At 51.1% G+C, this 27,732-nt stretch overlaps 2 protein-coding genes across 2 annotated transcripts in view; one reads left to right on the plus strand and one right to left on the minus strand.

Annotated features, from left to right (window-relative positions):
• The window catches only part of LOC147115177 (fer-1-like protein 6), a 904,394-nt gene that overhangs the window by 669,893 nt on the left and 206,769 nt on the right, over positions 1–27,732 (plus strand). The gene's annotated exons all lie outside the window — the stretch shown is intronic.
• LOC147115183 (fer-1-like protein 6) overlaps positions 1–27,732 on the minus strand; it is a gene marked incomplete at its 5' end in the record, with an annotated part of 214,587 nt that overhangs the window by 81,124 nt on the left and 105,731 nt on the right. Inside the window, 4 exons of the mRNA XM_085993912.1 lie at positions 765–880; positions 6,731–6,776; positions 8,804–8,920; positions 20,002–20,117. Coding sequence (XP_085850038.1) covers positions 765–880; positions 6,731–6,776; positions 8,804–8,920; positions 20,002–20,117 — 395 coding nt within the window. The remainder of the gene's footprint in view (positions 1–764; positions 881–6,730; positions 6,777–8,803; positions 8,921–20,001; positions 20,118–27,732) is intronic.

The raw sequence follows: 27,732 nt of genomic DNA on the forward strand, positions 1-27,732 counted from the left end.
CAGCCCTGCTCTCGCCGCTTCCCCAGCCCTGCTCTCTCCGCTTCCCCAGCCCTGCTCTCTCCGCTTCCCCAGCCCTGCTCTCTCCGCTTCCCCAGCCCTGCTCTCTCCGCTTCCCCAGCCCTGCTCTCTCCGCTTCCCCAGCCCTGCTCTCTCCGCTTCCCCAGCCCTGCTCTCTCCGCTTCCCCAGCCCTGCTCTCTCCGCTCCCCAGCCCTGCTCTCTCCGCTCCCCAGCCCTGCTCTCTCCACTTCCCCAGCCCTGCTCTCTCCGCTTCCCGAGCCCTGCTCTCTCCGCTTCCCCAGCCCTGCTCTCTCCGCTTCCCCAGCCCTGCTCTCTCCGCTTCCCCAGCCCTGCTCTCTCCGCTCCCCAGCCCTGCTCTCTCCGCTTCCCCAGCCCTGCTCTCTCCACTTCCCCGTGTAAATATCGGGGCTGATGATTCTATGTGCGACTGTTTGGAATACAATGGTGCTGGGGCCATAGCGGTGTCACCCATGGAGTGCAAATTCAAAAAGGATTGTTTAATGTAGGATTTAGTGTAAAATTCATATCTGAGATTTTTGCAAAGATTTCATTGGACTTCGTGATGAAATTACACAGTGTGTAATTTGTCTTGGAGATTTTACATGTGGTTTGTCACCTCCCTCAGGAGATTGAATAGATGAGGTCTAGACTATGATAGGACCAATTAGACATGGTCTTAAGAATGGCTTTGATAGACATGTATTTCTAGAATGAACAATATGGACGACATAGCTTTGGACTCTACCTCCAGAGTTGCTAATCCAGGCTTCTGCATTTTGGTCCTTTTGACAATTTTCTCTCTCTTTTTCTTCTCACCATATTCACCAGCTGAAGTGATAAGCGTGCCATGTGCAGACCGCACTAGAAACAAAGACAAGAGGTTTAAGTAGGCACCATCTATTAACGTAATCACATTGTGCATTAGAACAGAGAAAAAAGAAACAACATTTAGTTTTTGACTTTTCAAAGACACTAGGGCCCAGAAATTGAAGGTGTAAGCGTGGCGTTTAAGGCCCGTTTCGGCATAAAAATGGCGGCCGCCTCACGTACGCCCGCTGACGGCGGCCGCCATTTTCGGCTGGGCAACGGCGCTGCCGATGTCCACGCTCGCTAGCAATATGGATACTGTGCAGATCGTGATGTCAGTGAGTGTGCAACGCTCACCTGACGCCCAATCTGCCATTTTGGAGTGCGCTGCTCAACTTACTGGCCTGTGTTAATTGCAATCAGCTGACCAAGCATTGATGAGCAGGAAGGAGGCTCCAACTGCGTTATTTAAAGGGATCATCAGCAACTACTTGCAGCTGACATGTTTGTTCAGTTTGAATGGCTCTGTGGCGCTTTCTGCAAATCCAGCAACTTTCTAAACTTTTTTCAATGTACTAAGGTGATTGGGAGTGTTGGAGCAAGTGGAGAACGCCTTCATTCTTATTTAAAGGCTTCTGCTCACTCACAACACTTGCTCATAGTCATGGGGCAGTCCCCCTCATGCTCGAGTATCTTCAGGAGAGGGAGCGCAGGCAGCGAAGAGGAGAAGATGTGCACAGAGGGAGGAGAGGAGGGTCAGGAGGGCTCTCAACAGGAGGCCTTACCCACCTAGGGTCTTCCGAGAGCACTTCTCCTGTTTCCACTTAAGCGAGGAGCAGTGTATTAGGAGGCTCTGCTTCACCAAGGAGGTGGTCACAGAACTCTACCACCTCCTGCAACCAGACCTGTAGCCTCAGAGCAGGGCGAACACAGCTCTCCCAGTAGCCCTCAAGGTCACTGTGGCCCTCAATTTCTGCGCCAGCGGATCCTTCCAGTCTGCAGCAAGAGACATAGCTAACATCTCCCAGTTCGCCATTCATCGCTGCATCCAGGAGAAGGGATTACGTTGTCTTCTCTCTGAGCAGAGAGAAGCAAGACGAACGTGCATTTGTTTTTGCCAGGATAGCGGGCTTCCCCGTGGTGCAGAGTGCCATTGACTGCATCCACATGGCTTTGCGGGCACCGCATAATAATCCTGAGATCTTCCATAACTACCACTCATTTAATGTGCAGTTGTTGTGCGACCACAGACAGCGAATCCTGATGGTCAATGCCCGCTAATCTGGCAGCAGTCATGATGCCTTCATCCTGTCTCAGTCTGGTGTGCCAGCAATCTTCCAGCTACCACGTCAAACCCAAGGGTGGCTGCTCGGAGACTGGCTGGTGGAAGGCTGCAGCATGGCTGGTGGAAGGCTGCAGAGTTTCCGTGGGGGAGACTTCAGATGGCCTCAACCAGCTCTGGACCTAGAAGGCCCAGCTGTAGACTGCACCACCTCGCATGGGCGGCGGCAGTCTGGGCTGGCTGGTTGACAGGCAGCGGCAAGGGCAATAGCGAAGTGGCAGTGGTGGGAATATGAATACTGTCATCCTGAGACAGGACAGCAGAGTCCTGCTCCACTGACCCACTGCCACTCCCCCGGGGGAGCACCTTAGCATCCCTAGCAATCTGTTAGAGGAGAGATTGCTGGGCTTCTGTGACACCCTGCAAGCCCCATTCAACACTGATAAACCCAGCCTCAATGGCAGCAGTCTGAGCTTGGGTGGCAGCAAGCTGAGACTGCAGGAGAGCAGCCTGCGCATCCACTGCAGCACTGACACGTTTTATCGCTTCCGCCTGTGCTGCAATGGAAGCCGCGACATCGCCCATCACACGCAGCATCATGTCTGGTTCGACGCGGGCTCTCCTGGAGTTGTCCATCATTTCCAGCCTGGAAATCACGGGCTCCAAGCTATGTGCAAAGCCCTGGCCAATGTTGGAAACAGACTCCTCCATGCTCCTTGACATTGCCAAGAGGCTCTCTGGCAGGCTTGCCATTGCTCCTAGGATTTCCGTGTGCTTGCCCATCATCCTTCTTCTGAAGGCCGCCCTGTTGTGTTGGTACCTTTCTACCTAGACACAATTTAGGACTCAGAACTCAGAGATTCAAACATGAAGTGCTTTATTGGAAGGAAAGGAAGTTCTGGAAAGTTCCAAACAAAGAGAGCTAAACTTAACAGAGAACACCCAACCATTTATCTCCTGTGACAGCGCCACCACAGGTGGGAGGAGAACACACAATAGAACACACAATACATAACACGCCCCATCGAGGTCCTCATCTGAGGCGTGTGCAGCAGAACTCATGCGCGAACTCGCCCCCCGGGAGCTGGCCCCCAAGCGACCCTTTCCCCCTGGCCTTGCTGCAGCCCACTCGTGCCCGGTGCCTCACCCTGTGCAGATCCCACATCTATACTACCATGTAAATTACACGCAGTGCCTGTTTCTGAGCTGGTGTCTGCGAGTGTCAGATGCAGTGACTGTGTGCCTTCTTCTTCTCCTTCACTCTCCTCCATTACTTCGGAAACAGGCTGTGCAGATGGCAGATCTTGGTCATCTGAAAGCAGAAAGGCACAAGAGTCACGTTATGGTGAGGAGAGGGGGATCACAAGATATCGATGCATACTCCATCAGCAGCTTGTAAGTGAGAAGAGATTGTGGGATGAGGGGGAAGTGGGATGTGAGAAGGAGGATTAGGAATAAGCAGACTGTTATTGTCTCCATGGGCTTTAACTTCGCCCATTGCCGCGGCCTCGGTGACTTCCCCTCCAATGATGTCGAGCACTGTCTCCTCCAGTTGGCTCAATGCCTGTAAAGCGGCTTGGCTGCCTCCCATCTGCCACTGCTCGCAGCGATTGTGAGTGAACTTAACCTGCAAGAGAAAGGGAAGTGTGTCAGTGAGTGTGCTGCAATGTGTTTGGGTGATGTGCCTGCCATAGTTGAATAACTGTTAGTGTGTGCAAGGTGTGAGATGTGGGTGTGAGTGTTGCAGCAGTGGTAATGTTGTGAGGGTGAAGTGAAGTGAGGTATGAGTGGTGAAAGGTAGAGATTGTTGGTAGGTGAGTGATGGGGGTGTGGTGCATTGAGCAGTGTGTGAAGCTAGTGTTGCAGATGGTGGGATATGGCATTTGCTTAAGCCTTCACTCACCTTGACCTGCCGTGTGAGGTCATTAAACTTCTTGCAGCATTGGATCCATGTTCTCGGCACCACCATGACGTACCCAGCTATCTCTTGCCACAGCCTTCTCGATGTATGTGCTGATGGCTTCCTGCCACACTGGGAACAGGACAGCCCGCCTCCTCTCCACGGCCAGTACCAATGCCTCCAGAGCTGCATCGGTGAACCTTCTGGCTCCTTCTCTTTCCTGGTGCTCAGCCATGTGTTCCAACTGCAACTGCGATTCCAATTCCAGCTCCAACTCCAATGACAATGAGGTGCTGCTGCATCGAAGTAGTGGAGAAAGCCTAGGCCAAACATTACTGGCCATGAGGCTGCACCAGATCTTGGCCCACCTGTTGAGCGGTGAGCCAAACAGCAGCATGTTTAGTGCTGAGATCAGCGCTCCAATCTTTATAATGAGCAGGCAGCATGAATTTTGCGTGCTGCCTGTACCACTTTGAATGGGTGCAGCCAAATGGCGCTGGACCATGACACCGCCCGTTTTCAGGCCTAATCCAATTTCTAGACCTCAGTGTTTGACAGCTTCAAACAGCTGTGAAACGCTGATATTTCATCTGTCAAAACCTCTTGACAGATGAAATTTCAGTCTGTGACGTTACCTGTTGCCGGGTGGCCCTTAATTGGCCTGCTGAGCCCGCTGGGCGGGCTCAACAAGGTCAATCAAGTTAAAATCGCGTGGATTGGCCACATCTCAATGGAGGCGGGACTACAACCCCGAAAGTTGTAGTCCTGCCTCCTACCCGATTCCTGAATGAAAATCCTGCCCCATGTCTCAGGTCGACCAGCTGAGTATTTCCAGCATTTTATGCTGTCATTTCACATTTACAACATCTGCTTGCAGAGGGAAGAGGAAGACGCAGAAGAGGAGGAAGCAGACGGTAGGATGCATCCCAGACAGCCTCTTTGTGACCACAACCCCAATTCCCCTTTCAACATTAGTCCCACACCTTACCTTCCCTCTGTTACTGACCATCACAACATCCGCTTGGCCACAATGTTGAAATAAAAGCCACCACAAAGCAAACTTTCCAATCGACCTATATACGTCTATCCATCCAATGAAATCAACTCATCACCCATATGCATTCGCTTAGTGAAAGTCCTGTGTGTGCCTTTGCCTATCCTACTGATGTCACACAGTGCTACCCCAGTGACTGCAGCATGGCTGGTGGAAGGCTGCTGACTTTCAGTGGGGGACACTGCAAATGGCCTTGCTGGTTGACCTTGAGGAGCTGATGGCTGAGAGTGTAAAATCAATCTTGTTCTTATTCACTCTCCTCTCCCTCTTCTAGGTCACCCACTGGCTGGGCAGGCTGCATTTCTTGGGTGTATGAAATGAGGAAGGCACAAGGGTGGAGTTGTGGTGAGGGGAGGGCGGGAAAGCAAGAGGTGCAGGCTAGAAGTATGGTAAAGTATGAGGATAACAGCATCTTTTATCCTTTGCGTGCGAGACCCTGGGTGCCCCTTCCCTAGCTTGCTGAACCATGTGTGTTTGTGCTGAGGCATTTTTCCCATTTTTTTGAGGTCAGGAAGGGAATTCAGCTTTAAGAGCTGAATATTCACATTTGGGACTTCTTTCTAATGTTAAATTTTTTTTAACGCAGAAAGGGCTGAAAACTGCATTGTTTCACTTCATTGTAATTTGTATTGCTTCAGCATGCATGGCCCTTTTAATTCTCAGGCTTCTTCATTGCCCACAATTCCTTGCGAGCTCCACAGCCTCGCTTCCAGAGGCTGTGGGAAGCAGTAACGCCGCACCTGCACGCAAACTTCGGGTCGGATGCCACCAGGACGGTGTTGCACGGCAGGTAAGCGATGCGCCAACAATCTCCTTCGTCCCCAGACGAATTTTGCTCCATTAATGTTGCGGCCCTTTTCAGCGGCTGTTAACTCCAGTTGCCGGTGACACCGGCAACCTTACTGGCTAAAACGAATTTCGCCCCCAATGATTCTATGAATAGCATTATGAGCAGAATTAGCACTCATGCGACAGCCAGGCAAATGCAATATTTGGGCAATTTTCCAAATTCAACCCTCAGAAGACAATTGTTTGAGTGAAATACAGCTTCAGGTATTTGGAGCCCACCCTAATTCCTGGTACACACTCCTGGCGGCTGAAGCGTGGGACTAGGAGTGCAAGTCCATAAAATTATCCTTTATAAAATCACCAAGGGGCATCATTTTATTGGCTAATGCACTAACCTGACTGACAGTATGCTAAATATTCTATAGCTACCACTTCTACCTTTGGACCAAAGGTTTTAAAGAATTTATTTTATGCAAATAAATCTCAGATATTATGGGGTAAATTTTGTGCAGTTCTGTGGCCAGTGTAGAGCGGAGAATCAGGAACGGAGGTCAGCGTGCTCACCTTTTCGGCCACTTCCACTTTTCTGGTGATTAAAATTAATGGTCAGAAAATTGACAGTGCTGCAAATCAGAAGCATTGTCCTCTGCGGCCAATTCCGCAGTGAGCATTCTTGTCCACTGGAGATGCAAGGCCTCCGTGTTTCACAACATATATAAATCATACATTATGTCCTTTAGGTACAATTGGACTGCTTAAGTCTCCCAACACAGGGCATAGGGCCTATTAATAGTGTTACATAATGTGAGCAGTGGTTTGTATTTAGGATAGGCTTTCTTAACAATTACGGAGCTTGTTTTGTCGTAAGTATTCACTTACCATTTTCATATCCCTCAGCATGCAGATTGGTGCTTAAATCTTTCAGCTTTGCATTATCAGAAAGACAAAATTAAAAGTGAGTAGGCAAGCATTTAACTTGTAAATAATGTTATAATAACACGTTTGCTAGCTTTCCTATAGTAAAGTTAACGTGACAATTCTAAGAAATCAGGAGCAAGAACTCTGAATAATTTCCCCTTCCCTAATTCACAGACATTCAGGCCAATTGTGGCACCTCCACCACTCCCTTAGCTGAGGTCAGTTGGCACACATCAACAATTGGATTGGGACTTCCTTGTATAGCTCAGCTAGTCATTGGGTAAACTCACTGAGCCATTGGGGGAATCTGTTAAAATTATACAAAATCAAAATACTGCGGATGCTGGAAATCTGAAATAAAAACTGAAAATGCTGGAAATACTCAGCAGGTCAGGTAGCATCTATGGAGAGAGAAACAGAGTTAACTTTTCAGGTCAATAACCCTTCGTCAGAACTGGAAAAAGTTAGAGATGTAACAGATTTTTAAGCAACTGTAGGGAAAGGGAAAGGGGGAGGGGAGGAAAAAACAAAAGGGAAGGTCTATGATAGGGTGGAAGGCAGGAGAGATTAAATGACAAAAGGAATGATGGTGCAAGGTGAAAGGAGATGGTAATGGGACAAGTTAAGAAACAAAAGATGAGTTTCACCTGGAAGGAGTGTTTGGGGCCCTGGACAGCGGGAAGGGGGAAGAGGTAAAAGGGCAGGTGTTGCATCTCCTGCGCTTGCACGGGAAGGTGCCGTGGGAAGGGGAAGGGGTGTTGGGGGTGACAGAGGAGTGGACCAGGGTGTCGCAGAGGGAGCGGTCCCTTCAGAATGCTGAAAGGGGAGGGAATGGGAAGATGTGTTTGGTGGTGGGATCACGCTATAGGTGGCGGAAATGGTGGAGGATGGTCTGTTGAATGTGAAGGCTGATGGGGTGAAAGGTGAGGACAAGAGGAACCCTATCGTGGTTCTGGGAGGGAGGGGAAGGGGTGAGGGCAGAAGTGCGGGAAATAGAACAGACACGGTCGAGACCCGTGTCAACTACAGTGGAGGGGAATCCTCGGTTGAGGAAAAAGGAACAAATTGTACTTACTTTCTACTCAAATAAACTAAAATAAATGTGTTGTTATTCTAGTCACTGAATACTCAAGCATTACTAATGGAATTACTTAGATTAAAAAGTCACTAAAGGATTATATTGACAAAAACAAAGGATGGCCGATAAAAAACAAGTAACTCACAAGCACATAGAAATCCTGATGGTAATCTTGATAGTACTGCACTTGTACAAGAATTTGCAAGTACAGACACAGCTTATTGGCTCATATTTCAAACAAACTCACTTCTAGGGGTAACGTTTTGTCTTCCGCATGCTTGATGCAGTGCTTCTCACACTGGCAAGGTATATCGGAAAGCTGGGCACTCGCTGTCCGCAGTTTTCCATGCATTAAAGTGACTGGATAGAAAACCACGGACAGTGAACAGTTAATTTTCTGATATGCATAGCTGGCACATGAAGTTGTGTGTAAGGAGTGCTGAAAATTGACTCCATAGTGCAAACACCTAAAAGCACTGGAGCTAAGGAGCTGCTGCACTTCCAGGGAGCCCAGCTACTGACGCAACAGGATGAGAACAAAGCAAAAAACTGCGGACGCTGGAAATCTGAAATAAAAACAGAAAGTGATGGAAATACTCAGCAGGTCAGGCAGCATCTGTGGAGAGAGAAACAGAGCTAACGTTTCAGGTCGATGACCTTTCGTCAGAACTGGAAAATGTTATAGAAATGTAATCGTTTTTATGAAAGCACACAGGCAGGGAAAGGGGGAAGCAGTGGCTTTCTCTTTATTTTCAAGAACCCGATGCATTTGTTGTTTTTTTTTAAACTTTCTGTTGGTCATTTGTATTTAACCATTTGTTTTTGTTTTATATATTATAAATAAAATCAGTGAAATACAATCATTCTTATTGATCAGTGATACCATTTCAATAAATGATATAATGATTTTTAGACAAGCATTATGAAGCAAACCCTCATGAATAAGTATGCCGTACATTTTGGGCTTTTTCCACAGAAGCGTAGTACTTTGACCACCAGTCTACGACATTGTCACTGTCATCAATGCAAGACCATTTCCTTCTTGAAGTGAACTTTCGTGATAGCTGCCTCTTCTGAAATAAAGCAAAGCCAATGGGAGGTGGTTTCAATGAGTATAAAATAAAAACATCAAGGCACATTGTCACTGGATCTACATAGGGATAGACCATCATATCCCATCACCGTAGCAAGGGAGAGAACCTTTGGCTTAATGGCATAAAAATAAAACAGAAAAGGTGACTCAACCGTGGCTAACAAGGGAAATTAGAGATAGCATAAGATCCAAGGAGAGGACATATAAATTGGCCAGAAAAAGCAGCAAACCTGAGGATTGGGAGCAGTTTAGGTTTCAGCAAAGGAGGACAAAGGGATTAATTAAGAGGGGGAAAATAGAGTATGAGAGTAAGCTTTCAGGGAACATAAAAACTGACTGTAAAAGCTTCTATAGATATGTGAAGAGAAAAAGATTGGCGAAGTCAAGCGTAGGTCCCTTGCAGTCAGAATCAGGGGAATTTTTAATGGGGAACAAAAAAATGGCAGAACAATTAAATACATACTTTGGTTCTGTCTTCACAAAGGAGGACACAAATAACCTCCCAGAGATGTTGGGGAACATAGGGTCTAATGAGAGGGAGGAACTGAAAGAAATCAGTGTTTGTAGCGAAATGGTGTTAGGGAAATTGATGGGATTGAAGGCCGATAAATCCCCAGGGCCTGATAAGCTACATCCAAGGTACTTAAGGAAGTGGCCCTAGAAATAGTAGATTCATTGCTGGTCATCTTCCAAAATTCTATAGACTCGGGCACAGTTCCCATGGTTTGGAGGGTAGCTAATGTAGCCTGACATCGGTAGTTGGTAAAATGCTAGAGTCCATTTTAAAAGATGTAATAGCAGAGCACTTGGAAAACAGTGACAGGATCGGAAAAAGTCAACATGGATTTACAAAAGGTAAATCGTGCTTGACTAATCTAATAGAATTTTTTGAGGATGTAACTGGTAGAATAGATAAGGGAGAACCACTGGATGTGGTGTATTTGGACTTTCAGAAGGCTTTTGATAAGGTCCCGCATAAGAAATTTGCATGTAAAGTTAAAGCACATGGGATTGGGGGTAAGGTACTGACTTGGATAGAGAACTGGTTGGCAGAAAGGAAGCAAAGAGTTGGAATAAACGGGTCTTTTTCCGAGTGGCAGGCAGTGACTAGTGGGATACCGCAGGGATCGGTGCTAGGACCCCAGCTATTCACAATATATATTAATGATCTAGACGAGGGAACTAGATGTAATATCTCCAAGTTTGCAGACAACACAAAGCTGGGTGGGCGTGTGTGCTGTGAGGAGGATGCCGAGAAACTGCAGTATGATTTGGACAGGTTAGGTGATTGGGCAGATGCATGGCAGATGCAGTATAATGTGGATAAATGCGAGGTTATCCACTTTGGTGGCAAAAACAGTGATGGGCCTTCAATAACCACAAAACTAGAAGTTATAGACTTAAACAAGTTGGCTTTTAATCACTAAGATCAGAGCTAACATCTCAACACGCCGACTGGTTCACAGGAATGAGTCATACAGATCCTGGGATCTTTATGTAATAGAAGTCAGGGGCGGAGCCAAGAGCCAAGACCTGGAACCTCCCAGGTTAGTCGGGAAAGAGGAAGTGAAACTATACACAGTGGGGGAGGGTAATATACATGAGTGCAAAACAAATACAGGACCAAGACAAACAGATTTCATTACATTCACCCCTTCTATAGATTTAGTCCATCGGGGTGATGTTTCTTAAAAGTTGGTATAAGTGAGTCTGTCAGGAGGTTTTGCAGTTCTCAGTGATCGGCGCAAAGCCGGTTGGGGTGCCTCTAGGGGAGTGGATTCTGGTTCCTCCGCTGTCCGGGCCTCCGCAGTGTCTTCCAGGTTATCTGCAGTGTCCTCCAGGTTAAAGTTGGGTATTGATACCTCTGGGCGTCCTGTCTCTTTGTTGTGTAGGTCTTCATCGGGTAGTCTCCCATCGTTCTCTCCGCTCCCCGAGGGAGCGAGGTCTTTTATGGAAACAGTGTCCTCTCGCCCGTCAAAGTATTCGATATAGGCGTACTGAGGGTTTGCATGGAGGAGCTGTACCTTTTCCACAAGGGGGTCCGTTTTATGGCCTCTCACGTGCTTCCGCAATAGTACTGTCCCCGGAGACGTCAGCCACGCGGGTAGAGATATGCCCGAGGTGGATTTCCGGGGGAAAACGAACATCTTTTCGTGAGGGGTAGCGTTAGTGGCAGTACATAACAGAGACCTTATGGAGTGGAGCACGTCTGGGAGGACTTCCTGCTAGCGGGAGGTCGGAAGGCCTTTTGACTTTAAGGCTAACGTGACAGCCTTCCAAACAGTAGCATTCTCCCTTTCCACTTGCCCATTACCCCGGGGGTTGTAGCTAGTGGTTCTGCTAGTGGCTATCCCCTTCGAGAGCAAGAACTGGCGCAGCTCGTCACTCATGAATGACGTCCCCCTATCGCTGTGTATGTAGTTCGGCATGCCAAACATGCAGAATAGATTACAGAGACACTTGATGACCGTGGCACTGGTCATGTCTGGGCAGGGAATGGTGAAGGGGAAGCGGGAATATTCATCAATGATATTGAGGAAGTATACATTACGGTCGGCAGAGGGAAGGGGTCCCTTGAAGTCCAGACTTAGGCGCTCGAATGGCCGTGTGGCTTTGATAAGGTGTGCACGGTCAGGCCTGTAGAAACGAGGCTTGCATTCCGCACAGATGCGGCAGGCTCTGGTCATTGCCCTGACCTCCTCAATGGAGTGGGGCAGATTGCGGGACTTTATAAAATGGTATAGTCGGGTGACCCCTGGGTGACAGAGGTCATTGTGGAGACCCTGTAATTTGTCCGTATGAATGCTGGCACACATTCCCCGCGATAGGGCGTCTGGGGGTTCATTAAGGGCTCCCAGCCTGTACATAATATCATAGTCGAACATGGATAGTTCGATCCTCCACCTGAGTATTTTGTCATTCTTGATTTTCCCCCTTTGTTTGTTATTAAACATGAAAGCCACCGACCGCTGGTCGGTGAGCAGGGTGAAACGTTTGCCGGCTAGGTAGTGTCTCCAGTGCCGCACTGCCTCCACTATAGCCTGTGCCTCCTTCTCGACAGAAGAGTGCCTGATTTCAGGTCCCTGAAGGGTTCGGGAGAAGAAGGCCACAGGTCTCCCAGCCTGATTGAGGGTCGCAGCTAAGGCAAAGTCTGACGCATCGCTTTCGACTTGAAAGGGAATGCATTCGTCCACTGCACACACTGCAGCCCTTTCAATGTCCTGTTTAATACTGGTGAAAGCCTCCCGAGCTTCAGCTGATAGTGGGAAGGACTTCAATTTAATGAGGGGTCGGGCCTTATCAGAGTAATTGGGCACCCATTGGGCATAATACGAAAAAAATCCCAGGCACCTTTTTAAAGCTTTGGGATTGTGTGGCAGGGGCAGTTCCTTTAGGGGACGTAATCGGTCAGGGTCCGGTCCAATTACCCCATCTTCCACCACACAGCCGAGGATACAGAGACGGGTTGTGTTGAAGACACATTTGTCTTCGTTGTAGGTTAGATTCAGCTTTAGGGCAGTTTTTTTAAATCTCGCAAGATTTAGATCGTGGTCTTGCTGGTTGTGCCCGCAGGTAGTGACATTGTCCAGATAGGGGTAGGTAGCTTGTAGTTTATTCTCGTCAACCATGCGGTCCATCTCACGTTGGAAGACCGAGACCCCATTTGTTACCCCGAAGGGCACTCTGAGAAAATGGTAGAGGCGCCCGTTCGCCTCGAAGGCGGTGTATGGGCAGTCCTCCGTTCTAATGGGGAGCTGGTGATACGCGGATTTGAGGTCGATAGTCGAGAAGACTCGGTATTGCGCAATCTGGTTGACCATTTCTGATATGCGGGGTAAAGGGTAGGCGTCCAGCTGGATATAAATATTAACAGTCTGGCTGTAGTCAATTACCATCCGTTTCTTTTCGCTATTTTTAACTATGACTACTTGGGCACGCCACGGGCTGGTACTGCATTCAATAATGCCTTCCCGCAGGAGTCTGTCCACTTCCGCCTTGATAAAGTGTCTGTCTTCCAGACTGTACCGTCTACTTTTGGTCGCTATGGGCCTACAGTTCGGAGCGAGATTAGCGAATAAAGAGGGCGGGCTGATTTTTAAGGTTGATAGGCCACAGACTGTGAGTGGCGGCTGGGACCCGCCATATGCTAGCGTGACACTTTTGTGGTGGCACTGGAAGTCCAGGCCCAAGATTACATTAACACAGAGTTCTGGCATCACGAGGAGTTTAAAATCCTTGTAGTCCGTGCCTTTTACAGTCAGTGTTACCACACAGTAGCCCAAAATGTCCGAAGTGTGGGGCTTAGCAGCCATAGCAATTCTGCTCCGTGTAGGGGTTACCGTTAATGAGTGCCGCCGTACCAGGCTAGGGTGGATAAAACTCTCGGTACTCCCACAGTCAATTAAACATTTCGTTAAATTCCCGTTTACCTGTATGTCCATCATGGATTTTGTCAACGGGTGCGGCCTGGATTGATCCACCGTGATCGAAGCCACTGTTGGGCCCTGGGTGGCCGTTGAGTCGGGAAAAGATGGCGGATCCCAAGATGGCGGCCCGCACGGCATGCACGAGGCAGTGACGGAGTTGGAAATCGGATTCCCCCTGCAGACTTTGCTAAAATGCCCCTTTTTCTTACATTTGAAGCATGTAGCGTCCTTCGCTGGGCATCGTTGTCTGGGGTGCTTGGCCTGGCCGCAGAAGTAGCATTTCGGGCCTCGAGACATTGCCGCTGTAGTAGGACTCCTGGGTGAACTTCTGTGTGGGGACTCCGGCGGCGTAGAGCTGGTCTGAGACCTGGATGGGGAAGATGGCTGATTCCAAGATGGCGGCCCCCTCGGCGCGCACGAGGCGGTGAGGGCCGCATGGCCGGAAGAATAAGAGTCAGAGGCCTAGAAATTCAGTATAGCCACTTTTGGGGCGGTAAAGTCGGGCGGCCGCTAAAGTTTGCGCCCGGCGCAAAGTCGCGCCACCTTCGCCGATATGCAGTCGCATCGCCCCAAGAGGTTGCTGCTGCGCTAAAACAGGCGATGCACGACTATCTTTAGGCGCTAAGCCGGCGGTGCTGAGCAATACCCCCGAGGCCAGGCGCAGCACAGGTGCGGCGAGTTGTTGATTGACGGCAGACACTCTGGCGCCGGTCAGCTCTTAAAGGGGGAGGGTGGATTTGTTTGCCTGCCACGCCCTGCACACTGCAGCCCTCAACCTAGGCCTGACCACTTCAGCTTCATCTGCACAACGCCCAGGGCTATGGAGAAGGCCAGGGAGAGAGCGCAGCGCTTCAGCGACGGTGACCTGAGCCTGCTGGTTGGCAGAATGGAGCGCAGGCGCCATGTTCTGTTCCCAGAAGGTGGCAAGAGGCCGCTGCCCAGCGCCTACTGGAAAGCCTGGAGGGAGGTGTCCAACAGGGTGTCTTCCAACAGCGTGGTTGCCAGGACTACTGTGCAATGCCGGAAGAAGTTCAACGACCTCACTCGGGTTGTCAGGGTGAGTACCCTTTCCAGTGTCCTCCTCATCCCTGCATGTGCACCTCACTTTATGGGCAAAGGGACCTGAAAGCCCTAATGGCCAGCCCTCATCCAGCAGCTATGGGACTGGCATGAAAATCACTTGCACATTCAGCACTTTACACACTGTACAAGCTATTCGACCATGGGAGGTAGTGCAGACAAGATCAGGGCTTCACACTGTACTTAGAGGCCGTCCTTTCTCTTGCAGGCCAAGGTGGCGCACAACCGGCGGAAACGAACTGACACCGGGGGAGGCCATCCTGACGTAAAAGAGCTCTCCGACCTCGACCAGCGTGTGGAGCGCATTATGGCAGGCCGGCTGCTTGGCCCCGTCGCCAGTGGAGATGCCGACCCTGTTCTGGGCACCAATGGTAAGGGCATCACCTTTTTGACCTCGCTCGTTCCACTTGCGCCTCAGATCAGCATCCTTTGCCACTGTCCGACCAATGCAGTGAATGGCACCACTCATGCCTCCCTCGCTGCCACCCTGTCCTCACTCTAAAGCTACTCTTGTGCCTTCCTGCTTTCAGATGGTGAATCGGCAGGTGAGGAGGCGGCCCCTCAAGCTGCCACTGTCAGCGCTTCGGAATACGAGGAGGAGGAAGAGGAAGCCGGCCCATCAGTGCCACCCTCAGCCGCGCCAGCCCATGGCGATGTAGGGGACACGTCTTCCCTGGAGGGGAGCCGGGGGGAAGGGTCGGAGGAGAGCGAAGCTCCGGGGCCCAGCGGCCTGCAGCAACGCGGGAGGGGTGGGGAAGCTCGGCGGACTTCTCCCCAGAGGGTGAGTGCGGCCTCCAGTCCTGCGACGGTCAGCGCAGAGGAGATGCGGCTCCTGGAGGAAATGGCCGTCCAGGCTGAGCGCAGGCACAATGAGCTCATGGCTGCAGTGGCAAGGATGCCTGACTCCATTGAGTCTTTGTCAAGGAGTGTGGAGCAATTTGGAGCAGCACAGGCCAGGAGTCTGGATCAATTCAGTGCAGCACAGGCCAGGAGTCTACAGGACTTTGCGGCAGCACAGGCGGCTTCGAGCCAAGTGCTCAGTCGTGCCGTCCATTCACTGGCTGTTGTCATGCGGACACAGACCAGGGCCACACGGGCACTAACTGCTGCCACCCTCGCTGGACCAGCCAGGCATCGCCAGGGCACTCGCCGCGCAGCAGCAGCCCAGCAGTCTGTTCTTCAGCTGTTTGCTGTGCATGCTGCAGTGCTGGCCCGTGCGAGTGCCAATGTCTCAGGCGACCAGCGAGCACCTGTGATCTGCCAGGTTGGCACCATTCCTGCAGCCGACACTGCCACTCCGCCATTGCAGCTGCCACGAGCCGCTGGACAGACTGCTGCCGCCCAGCCAGAGTTGGAGCAGTCAGCAGCCGGCCACTCCAAGGCCAGAGCTGGTGCAGGCCGACCCCCAAGGGCATCTGCCGTCTCGCCATCTGCCCCTCAGCAGCCTTCCCCCAGCCTTGCTGCAGCCACTGGGCTCCCATTGAGGAGGAGCTGCAGGGCGGGCAGGGGCCAGGCAAGGATGCGAAAGGCATCGCCCTCGCAGGGCAAAAAGTAGAAGGTATGCACAAATGCCTGGTGCTTTTTGTATGGCCGAGATTGGTGTAGTTGTGTTTTTGTAAGGCCGAGACTGGTGTCTTTCTTTCTTTTTGTAAGGCCGAGACTGGTGCAGTTGTGTTTTTGTAAGGCCGAGACTGGTGTCTTTCTTTCTTTTTGTAAGGCCGAGACTGGTAGTTTTGTGTTTTTGGAGGGGGCTTCTCCACATGAGGATGTAATGTGGGAAGGGCAGAGGTTTGCAATAAATTATTGTTCTTAAATTGCACTGTGCATGTTTTTTTTGTAAAGTCCGGGTTGCCCTGCTCGGCTGAGGGCTTGTGGAGCGGCTACATTCATCTGCTGACATTGGCACAAGCCATTCCCTGAGAGGGGGCCTAGAACCGACGTTCAATAAGGCGGCGACGGGCGGCCCTTGCACTTTCTGCCTCCCTCTTGTGCTGGTCCTCCTCCTCCTCCTCAGGTGGTCCTCCAATGTCTGGTGGCAGTGGCCGAGTCCTGCGGATAGCCAGGTTGTGCAGCATGCAGCAAACGACCACGAAATGGGAGACTCGCTCCGGCGAATATTGCAGGGCTCCACCGGAACGATCCAGCGGAACCGTTGCTTCAGGACGCCGATTGTTTGTTCGATGATGTTCCTGGTCGCTTGATGGCTATCGTTGTATCCCTCTTCAGCAGGGGTGCTGGGCGCACGGAGCGGGGTCATCAGCCAGGTACACAAAGGATAGCCTTTGTCCCCGATAAGCCATCCTCGTGGGTGAGGCTGGGCCTGGAACATGTCTGCCACAGAAGTCTGTCGCAGGATGAAGGCATCGTGGCTGCTGCCTGGAAAGCGGGCATTGACAGCTAGGATGAGCTGCCTGTGGTCACACACCAGCTGGACGTTCAGCGAATGGTAGCCCTTCCGGTTGCGGTAATCCTCGGCATTCTCCAGAGGTGCCCGCAAAGCCACATGCGTGCAGTCAATGGCGCCCTGCACCATGGGGAAGCCCGCGAATGCTGCAAAGCCCATTGCACGCTGTTGCTGCTTGGCAAGGGCCATGGAGAAGGAGATGAACTGACGTCTCCTTTTGAAAAGGGCATTGGTCACCTGGCGGATGCAGCAATGCACGGCGAACTGGGAGATGTTGGAAATGTCCCCAGTAGCGGATTGGAAGGAGCCGGTGGCATAGAAGTTGAGAGCCACCGTCACCTTCACTGCCACCGACAGAGACGTCCTGCTCCTCAGCTGTGGCTGCAGATCACCGCCAAGCAGGTGGCAGATCTCTGTGACCACCTCCCTTCTGAATCGCAGCCTCCGAACACACTGCTCGTCAGACATGTTGAGATAGGAGAACTGCTGGCGGTATACCCTGGGTGGGTAAGGCCTCCTTTCCCGACGCCTGTTGCCCCCTCTCCGTCTAGCCAGGGCTGCCACACTCTCAAGGCGTCTGTGAGCCCTTTGGATGCAATTGAGAAAGCCAACATTTGCACCCATTGCAGCCCCCATAATATGCTGGCAAACAATGATATATCAATGAAGGCAAAGACAAGTGGAAAGCTGTGGCCTGAAGCCACAAGTACCTGTCCGAGTGTTGGGCCAAAGCAGAAAGCTCTCTACCTTGGTCTCTCTGCAAAGATCCGTCTCTCAAGAAGGAGTGCTGCAAAATGGCAGCCTTTTATAGGGCAGGAGGAGTGCCCTTTAATTTGCGCCCCCTGCGCCCCGCATCGACTGAGCACCGTTCCACTCTAACAGTCGCTAGGGGCGCCAGGCGCACAATGGGGCGTAGCGACTGAATTTCCGGTTGGGGACGCACAAAGGGCGTTGCACGAGGAAATGACGTCATGATCTGCGCGCGCAGCTGAGTGCGCGCAAAGACATTGCGACGCCGCTAAATCGTGAGTGAAGTTGGGGCGAGGCGCAGATCGCGCTGCACCCGGCCACTAGCCGCCTAGTGCCCGACATCTACTCCTCCTAAGGCGCTACCGGCTGGCGCACCCAGCTGAATTTCTAGGCCAGAGTTTTTCTGGGCCACATCCAGCGATCGCGCAGTGGCCACTGCCTTTTTTTAAGTCCAGGACCTCCTTCTCCCGCAGTCTCTGCCGGATATAATTCGATTTGAGGCCCGTGATGAAGGAATCGCGGACCAATTCGTCAGAGTACGCGTTGGCCGTCACGGCATTGCAGTTACAGTCCCGGACCAGGTCCTTTAGGCCCTGTAAGAAATCGTCCATTGATTCCTCTGGTCGCTGCCTGCGTGTAGCCAGCAGATATCTGGCGTACACTTCGTTTACCGGCCTCTGGTATTGGGCCTTCAGGATAGTGATGGCCTCTGTGTAAGAGGTGGCGTCCCGGATGAACGAATAAATCCGATGACTTACGCGAGTAGTCAGTAGACTCAGTTTATCTACCTCGCTAGCGGATGAGGCCCCCGCGAAGAGTTCGAAGCATTTGAGCCAGTGTCCAAATTGATTTGATGCTTCAGCGGAATGTGGATCCAAGTCCAGACGCTCTGGTTTTAGGAGTCGATCCATCCTAGTATTCTTTAGTGATTAAAATTGATGGGCCTTCAATAACCACAAAACTAGACGTTATAGACTTAAACAAGTTGGCTTTTAATCACTAAGATCAGAGCTAACATCTCAACGCCGACTGGTTCACAGGAATGAGTCATACAGATCCTGGGATCTTTATGTAAGAGAAGTCAGGGGCGGAGCCAAGAGCCAAGACCTGGAACCTCCCAGGTTAGTCGGGAAAGAGGAAGTGAAACTATACACAGTGGGGGAGGGTAATATACATGAGTGCAAAACGAATACAGGACCAAGACAAACAGATTTCATTACAAACAGGAAGGCAGATGATTATCTGAACGGCAATAGATTGGGAGAAGGGGAAGTGCAACGAGACCTGGGTGTCCTTGTGCACCAGTCGCTGAAGGTAAGCATGCAGGTGCAGCAGGCGGTGAAGAAGGCAAATGGTATGTTGGTCTTCATAGCAAAAGGGTTTGAGTACAGGAGCAAGGATGTCCTGCTGCAGTTGTACAGGGCCTTGGTGAGACCACACCTTGAGTATTGTGTGCAGTTTTGGTCACCTTATCTGAGGAAGGATGTTCTTGCCATGGAAGGAGTTCAGCGAAGATTCACAAGGGATGGCAGGAATGACGTATGAGGAGAGATTGGGTCGATTGGCCTTATACTCGCTGGAGTTTAGAAGAATGAGAGGGGATCTCATCGAAACTTATAAAATTCTGACAGGTCTGGACAAACTAGATGCAGGTAGAATGTTCCCGATGGTCAGAGAGTCCAGAACCAGGGGTCATAGTCTAAGGATAAGGGGTAAGCCATTTAGGACAGAGATGAGGACGAATTTCTTCACCCAGAGAGTGGTGAACCTGTGGAATTCTCTACCACAGAAGGCGGTTGAGGCCAAGTCTTTAAATATATTCAAGAAGGAGTTAGATATATTTCTTAGAGCTAAAGGTATCAAGGGATATGGGGAGAAGGCAGGTACGGGGTACTGAGTTTGGATGATCAGCCATGATCACATCGAATGGCGGAGCAGGCTCGAGGGGCCGAATGGCCTACTGCTGCTCCTATCTTCTATGTTTCTATGTTTCTATGTTTCCTAGCACTATCTGAGAGTGTGGAGTGCACCAGAAATGCACTCCATTGTGACTGGAACTCAGTGACTGAACTTGTTCTCGAGCCAAATTAAAATAAAGGAAGTGCCACATGGACTCAACTTTTGACTACAATTGTGCCATTGAAAGGCCAATAAAGAGAGACACTTGTTTTTCATGCCTCCAGCTTCTAGTCTCAGGAATAATGACTTGTTGGATCCTGTGTGCCTTTGGAGGCATGAGGTTCAGCTCATGGATGGTATAGTGTGACAGCCTGAGGTCAATAAAAGTACATTAACACTTCTACATGTCATATCACTATACAGTAATCAATCAAGTTCAACATTCCAATACGAGGTACAATCTAACTTATGGAAGCATGCAGGAAAGAAAGGCTTACTGACCAGTACTTTTGGGGGAGCTTTTGTTGGAATTTGTTCAGGTGGCATTTCAGAATCAATGTTTATATGGATTTCATTTTCCTGTGTTTGTGGTACATTTAGCATAGCACCAGAGGAATCTATATTTTTAAAAAAAATCAATAATTAGTACAAAGCTGACCTTTTACTTATGCTGAAATATTGCTGTATATATCAAGACATCTCAGGTACAATGGTGACTTTGTTTGTCCAGTGATTCAACACTTAAGTTCACTTTGCTCTGACTTTCCAAAGTCTGAACCCAATAAATTTGTATATGCACAGTTAGATCTAGAGTCTCTCAAAAGCCCAGACTAATGTATCCAAGCACAACGGAAGGTCTTCAACAGCTTTTTATTTGGACCACATCCAAGTCCCTGTTCTGTTTCTGACTCATAACATAAGATCACAGTGAGGGGAGTTTTAACCAAAAAAAAAAGGTGGGAAGGGGTCGTGTGGGAAGTTAGTGTTAAAAATCTAAATCCGGACCAGAACCAGCCTCCAACCCGCCCACTTCCGGTTTTAACAGAGGTGGGATGGGGGCGGGCGATCAACCCGTTGCCAGGAGGCAGGTCGTCAATTTAAATATTAGAATGAGGCTGGCATGTCTCAGATTTAATCTCCATTCTAAATATAACAGTGGCTGGTCGGCTTTTGCACGCTTCATGAAACCTGCCAGCAAATTTTTTTTTATTCGTTCATGGGATGTGGGCATCGCTGGCAGAGCCAGCATTTATTGCCCATCCCTAATTGTCCTTGAGAAGCTGGTGGTGAGCCTCCTTCTTGAACCGCTGCAGTCCGTGTGGTGAAGGTACTCCCACAGTGCTGTTAGGAAGGGAGTTCCAGGATTTTGACCCAGCAATGATGAAGGAACGGCGAGTTATTTCCAAGTCAGGATGGTGTGTGACTTGGAGGGGAACTTGGAGGCGGTGGTGTTCCCATGCGCCTGCTGCCCTTGTCCTTCTAGGATGTAGAGGTCGCGGGTTTGGGAGGTGCTGTCGAAGAAGCCTTGGCGAGTTACTGCAGTGCATCTTGTAGATGGTACGCACTGCAACCATGGTGCACCGATGGTGGAGGGAGTGAATGTTTAAGGTAGTGGATGGGGTACCAATCAAGCGGGCTGCTTTGTCCTAGATGGTGTCGAGCTTCTTGAAGGTTGTTGGAGCTGCACTCATCCAGGCAAATGGAGAGTATTCCATCACACTCCTTACTTGTGCCTTATAGATGGTGGAAAAGCTTTGGGGAGTCAGGAGGTGAGATACTCGGCGCAGAATGCCTAGCCTCTGATCCGCTCTTATAGCCACAATATTTATGTGGCTGGTCCAGTTAAGTGTCTGGTGAATGGTGACCCCCAGGATGTTGATGGTGGGGGATTCGGTGATGGTAATACCGTTGAATGTCAAGGGGCGGTGGTTATACTCTCTCTTGTTGGAGGTAGTCATTGACTGGCACTTGTGTGGTGCGACTGTTACTTGCCACTTATCGGCCCAAGCCTGAATGTTGTCCAGGTCTTGCTGCATGCAGGCATGGACTGCTTCATTATCTGAGGAGTTGCGAATGGAACTGAACACTCTGCAATCGTCAGTGAACATTCCCACTTCTGACCTTATGATGGAGAGAAGGTCATTGATGAAGCAGCTGAAGATGATTGGGCCTAGGACACTGCCCTGAGGAACTCCTGCAGTGATGTCCTGGGGCTGAGATGATTGACCTTTAACAACCACAACCATCTTCCTTTGTGCTAGGTATGACTCCAGCTAGTGGAGAGTTTTCCCACTGATTTCCATTGACTTCAATTTTACGAGGGCTCCTTGATGCCACACTCGGTCAAATGCTGCCTTGATGTCTAGGGCAGTCAATCTTACCTCACCTCTGGAATTCAGCTCTTTTGTGCATGTTTGGACCAAGGCTGTAATGAGGTCTGGCACCGAGTGGTCCGGGTGGAACTCGAACTGAGCGTCGATGAGCAGGTTATTGATGAGTAAGTGCCGCTTGATAGCACTGTCGACAACACCTTCCATCACTCTGCTGATGATTGAGAGTAGACTGATGGGGCGGTAATTGGCCAGATTGGCTTTGTCCTGCTTTTTGTGTACTGGACATACCTGGTCAGTTTTCCACATTGTCGGGTAGATGCCAGTGTTGTAGCTGTACTGGAACAGCTTGGCTAGAGGCACAGCTAGTTCTGCAGCACAAATCTTCTGCACGATAGCCGGGATGTTGTTGGGGCCCATAGCCTTTGCTGTGTCAAATGCACTCAGCCGCTTCTTGATATCGCGTGGAGTGAATCAAATTGGCTGAAGACTGGCTTCTGTGATGGTGGGGACCTCAGGAGGATGCCGATATGGATCATCCACTCGGCACTTCTGGCTGAAGACGGTTGCAAACGCTTCAGCCTTGTCTTTTGCACTCACATACTGGGCTCCGCCATCATTGTGGATGGGGATATTCATGGAGCCTCCTCCTCCTCCTCCTCCTCCTGTTAGTTGTTTAATTGTCCACCATCATTCACGACTGGATGTGTCAGGACTGCAGAGCTTCGATCTGATCCTTGATTGTGGGATCGCTTAGCTCTGTCTATAGCATGCTGATTTCGCTGTTTAGCATGCATGTAGTCCTATGTTGCAGCTTCCCCAGGTTATCCCGGGTTTCCCAGCCACTTCCGAGCCCCCCGCTACCAACCCGCCTCCCCATTAAAATTCAGGTCAGTGTGTGAGCTTGGCTTATTTGGAATGCTCTTGCCTTTGGTTCAATCTGTACTCTAGGACTTGAGCACATAATCTAGCCTGACACTTCAGTGAAGTTCTGATGGGGTGCTGCATGGTTAGAGATGCCGTCTTTTGAATGAGACATTTGTCTGCATGTTCAGGTGGATGTAAAAAAAGCTCCATGGCACATATTTGAAAAAGAATAAGGAGCTCTGGGCCTCTTTTCTCTGGAAAAGAGAAGGCTCAGGGGTGATTTAATAGAGGTTTTTAAGATTCTGAAAGGGTTTGATAAGGTAGATATAGAGAAGATGTCCCCACTTGTAGGGGAGACCAAAACTAGGGGTCTTAAATATAAGATTGTGGCGGAGCCACTAAAGGACTCAGACCGTTTGTATATAAATCCCTTTAACAACATGTTATCTACAGCCTGAGTCTGTATCTTTATTTGTACTGTTTACTTGTATAGAGCGTGATTACTTTAACAGCGCGGGTAAACGCCATGACGTCACGCCGTACATCACGTGATCCTCCACTGGCGGGAAGAACGTGATGACGTCATGACGTCAACCACAGGACCAGCCAGCAGTCCTCGTGGAGCCTCCGAACTGAATAGACCTACACTCGATGTTCTCCTGCAGTTACTTGTTTAAACCTGTTAGTTTCCATTAAACTTCATTTTGTTTAAGCGCCTGAGTGGACCTCAGTCTTTGGATAGGAACTAGACATTCCTACATTGGTGACCCCGACTTTTGCGAACGGTTTTCGCAGAAGATAATCAACATGGAAACGAACGCCGTTACCTTGAAGCTACCGCAGTTCTGGGAGCAACAACCAGCCGCGTGGTTCATCCAGGCTGAAGCCCAGTTCGCCATCAGGGACATTGTTGCGGATCAGACCCGTTATTATTACGTGGTCTCCGCCCTCGACAGCGCCACAGCCTCGCGGATCGTCAGCCTACTCGGTAGTCCGCCTACTGATCGCAAGTATGACACCTTAAAGGTGCGGTTACTGCAGGTCTTCGGGCTCACGAAGTCAGAGCGCGCTCGCCGGCTGCTCGCTATGCCCGGCCTTGGGGACTCCAAGCCGTCCGAACTCATGAGCCAGATGCTCACGCTCCTCGGGTCCGAGCCGGAATGCTTCCTCTTCAGGGAGCTATTCCTCAGCCTACTCCCGGAGCAAGTTCAGGCTGCCCTAGCCAGGTCCGAAGTCACAGACTGCGCGGAGCTTGCTGCTGAAGCGGACAAGATCTTCGTGGTGACACAACAGCACTGTGCGGCCACGAGGTGCCCCTCCCCCACAGACGCTGCTCCAGCTCCTCAATCAGCGGGGTTGTGCTTTTACCACGCCCGTTTTGGCGCGAAAGCCAGATGCTGCCGCCCTCCCTGCAGTTTTTCACACCAAAAAAAAACATCTACAGACACCCTGGCGAAAGAGGACCGGGTCTAACGAGTGCCCCGCGGCTGCGATGGCCATCGGAGACTCAGGGAAGCTTCTCTTCATCACCGACTCCCTTTCTGGTCGACGTTTCCTTTGCGACACCGGGGCGCAGTGTAGCATCCTACCTGCGTCGAATCTCGATATACCAGCTGGGGGCCACGGCCCCGCCCTCGCAGCGGTTAATGGCGCAGCCGTTCGGACCTTCGGAAGGCGGCGGGTCCAGGTGTGTTTCAGCGGCCAGCGTTTCCACTGGGAATTCATCATGGCCAAAGTCACGCAGGCCATCCTTGGGGCGGATTTTTTGTGTGCCAACGGCCTCCTGGTCGATGTCAGGCACCGCCGGTTGATCAATGCGGCCACGTTCCACTCCATCCCATGCCACCGCGGTAATGCCGTGCCGCGCACTGTCTTCTGTGCGTTCCCACCTCCAGACGACTTCACTCGGCTCCTCGGAGAGTTCCCAGATCTGACCAGGTCCACTTTCTCCTCCTCGGCTACTAAACATGGTGTGGAACATCACATCACCACCACCGGCCCCCCGGTTTACGCACAGGCCCGGTGACTCGAACCTGGCAAGCTCGCGGCTGCGAAAGCGGAGTTCGACACGATGGAGCGGCTGGGGATTATTCGCCGGTCGAATAGTCCCTGGTCTTCACCTCTCCACATTGTTCCAAAACCCGGCGGCGGATGGCGGCCATGCGGCGACTACCGACGCCTGAATGACGCCACTACTCCTGATCAGTACCCGATCCCGCATATCCAAGGTTTCTCGGCCTATTTGGCAGGAAATACCTTTTTTTCGAAAGTCGACCTCGTCCGCGGTTACCACCAGGTCCCCGTGCACCCGCAAGACGTCCTGAAAACCGCAGTCATCACTCCATTCAGCCTATTCGAATTTCTGCGGATGCCGTTTGGCTTAAAGAACGCTGCACAGGCTTTCCAGCGCTTAATGGACTCCGTGCTTCAGGACCTAAAATTCCTCTTCATCTACCTCAACGACATCCTCATCGCCAGCCCTAGCAAAGAGGAGCACTTCCGCCATTTGCGTACCCTCTTCACACGCCTCAGTCAACACGGTTTGATTATCAACCCGGCCAAGTGCCAGTTCGGCTTGCAGCGGATTGATTTCTTGGGCCACCGCATTATATCAGACGGCGCAATTCCCTTACAGATGAAGGTCGAGGCGGTTACATCTTTCCTGCGCCCGCAGACCGTCAAGGCCCTACACGAGTTCCTCGGGATGGTAAATTTTTATCATCGGTTCGTCCCTAAGGCGGCTCTACTTATGCAGCCCTTGTACGAGGCCCTCAAGGCCAAGTCCGGTAAGGATCCGATCAGCTGGACGGCCGAGATGGACCGGACGTTCGTCGACACCAAAGGCGCCTTGGCCAACGCAACCATGCTGGCGCACCCGCTTCCAGGTGCCACCATTGCCCTTACCACCGTCGTGTCGGACTACGCAATCGGCGCAGTGCAGGAACAGTGGGTGAATGGGACGTGGCAACCGCTTGCGTTTTTCAGCCGTCAACTACGGCGAAACGAAAGAAAGTACAGCACTTTTGACCGGGAGTTGCTGGCCCTTTTCCTAGCCATCCGCCATTTCCGGTTCTTACTAGAGGGACGTCCATTCACGGCTTACGTGGACCACAAGCCACTAACGTACGCTATGGCCAAGACCGCTGAACCGTGGTCAGCTCGGCAACAACGTCACCTGACGTTCATTTCAGAATTCACCATGGACATTCAGCATGTGTCAGGCAAAGATAACCTGGTGGCGGATTGTCTCTCCCGCGCGACTGTGCACGCAGTCCAGCTCGGAATCGACTATGCCCTCATGGCTACGGATCAAGCCTTGGACCCGGAGGTCCAAGCATACAGGACCAGCCCCTCTAGCTTCCAAGCGGCCGACGTCAAATTCCATGCTGCAGGCACCACGCTACTTTGCGATGTCTCCATGGGAGTTCCCCGCCCTATAGTTCCAGTCGCCTGGCGCCGAAAGGTCTTCGACGCCATATATGGTTTGTCACACCCTGGCATGAGGGCCTTGCAAAGGCTGATGTCATCAAAATTCGTCTGGAGGGGTATGCACCTGGATGTCCGCGACTGGGCCAACACCTGCGTGGCCTGCCAAAAGGCCAAGGTACAGCGCCATGTAAAAGCTCCATTGGCCACCTTCGCTGTTCCGGAGCGTCGATTCGACCACGTGAATGTGGACCTCGTGGGGCCGCTTCCACCTTATCAAGGTTTTACACACATCCTCACAATGGTAGACTGCACCACTAGATGGCCAGAGGCAGTTCCTTTGGTTTCCACCACTTCGGCAGACGTGGCCAGAGCTTTCATCTCCTCTTGGGTTGCTCGTTTCGGCGTACCGGCGGACATCTCTTCCGATTGTGGACTGCAATTTTCCTCTGAGCTTGGAACGCTGTGGCTCAGGGGCTCGGCACCAAACTACATCACACCGCCGCCTATTATCCACAGGCGAACGGCCTGTGCGAGTGATTCCACAGGTCGCTCAAAGCCGCTCTGCGGGCCAGTCTTCAAGGCGCGGGATGGGTGGACAGACTTCCCTGGGTCCGTTTGGGTCTTCGTACGGCGCCCAAAGAAGATTTACAATCCTCCTCGGCGGAACTTGTATGTGGCCAACCTCTACGAGTACCAGGGGATTTCCTCCCGTCTCCAACAGAGCCATGGTCCGCATCCCAGCAACTCATCAGCCACCAGGCAGCGGCCAGATGTTTCGCTCCAGTGCCTACGTCACATCACGGCTTACAGAGCTCCCACGTCCCAACTGAGCTGAAAAGCGCCGAGTACATGTTTATCCGCCAAGACACTCACCGGGACCCGCTCAAGCCTCCTTACACTGGTCCCTTCCGCGTCATAGAGCCGGGAGACAAATCCTTTTCGGTCGATATCGGAGGTAAACCGGACCACATATCGGTGGACCGGCTGAAGCCGGCGCACTTAGACCTGGACAGCCCAGTCGAAATCGCTCAACCGCCAAAACGGGGCCGACCGCCCACAGTCGCCGTGCCAGCTCCACCACAACCGCCCGACAGCTCGACCACCGGCCATCAGCTTCCACTTCAGGGTTACAGAAGTCGCTCGGACAGGCTTGTCAGGCCTCCTCGCCGTCTCACTTTTGCTGTTAAAGACAATTCTGGGGGGGCGCATGTGGCGGAGCCACTAAAGGACTCAGACCGTTTGTATATAATTCCCTTTAACAACATGTTAGCTACAGCCTGAGTCTGTATCTTTATTTGTACTGTTTACTTGTATAGAGCATGATTACTTTAACAGCGTGGGTAAACGCGACGACGTCACGCCGTACATCACGTGATCCTCCACTGGCGGGAAGAACGTGATGACATCATGATGTCAACCACGGGACCAGCCAGCAGTCCTCGTGGAGCCTCCGAACTGAATAGACCTACACTCGATGTTCTCCTGCAGTTACTTGTTTAAACCTGTTAGTTTCCATTGAACTTCGTTTTGTTTAAGCGCCTGAGTGGACCTCAGTCTTTGGATAGGAACTAGACATTCCTACAAGATAGTCACTAATAAATCCAGT

This window comes from Somniosus microcephalus, chromosome 7 (assembly GCF_052327205.1).
Source record: "Somniosus microcephalus isolate GS21.2 chromosome 7, FLI_Smic_1.0, whole genome shotgun sequence".
Classification (NCBI taxonomy): Eukaryota; Metazoa; Chordata; class Chondrichthyes; order Squaliformes; family Somniosidae; genus Somniosus; species Somniosus microcephalus.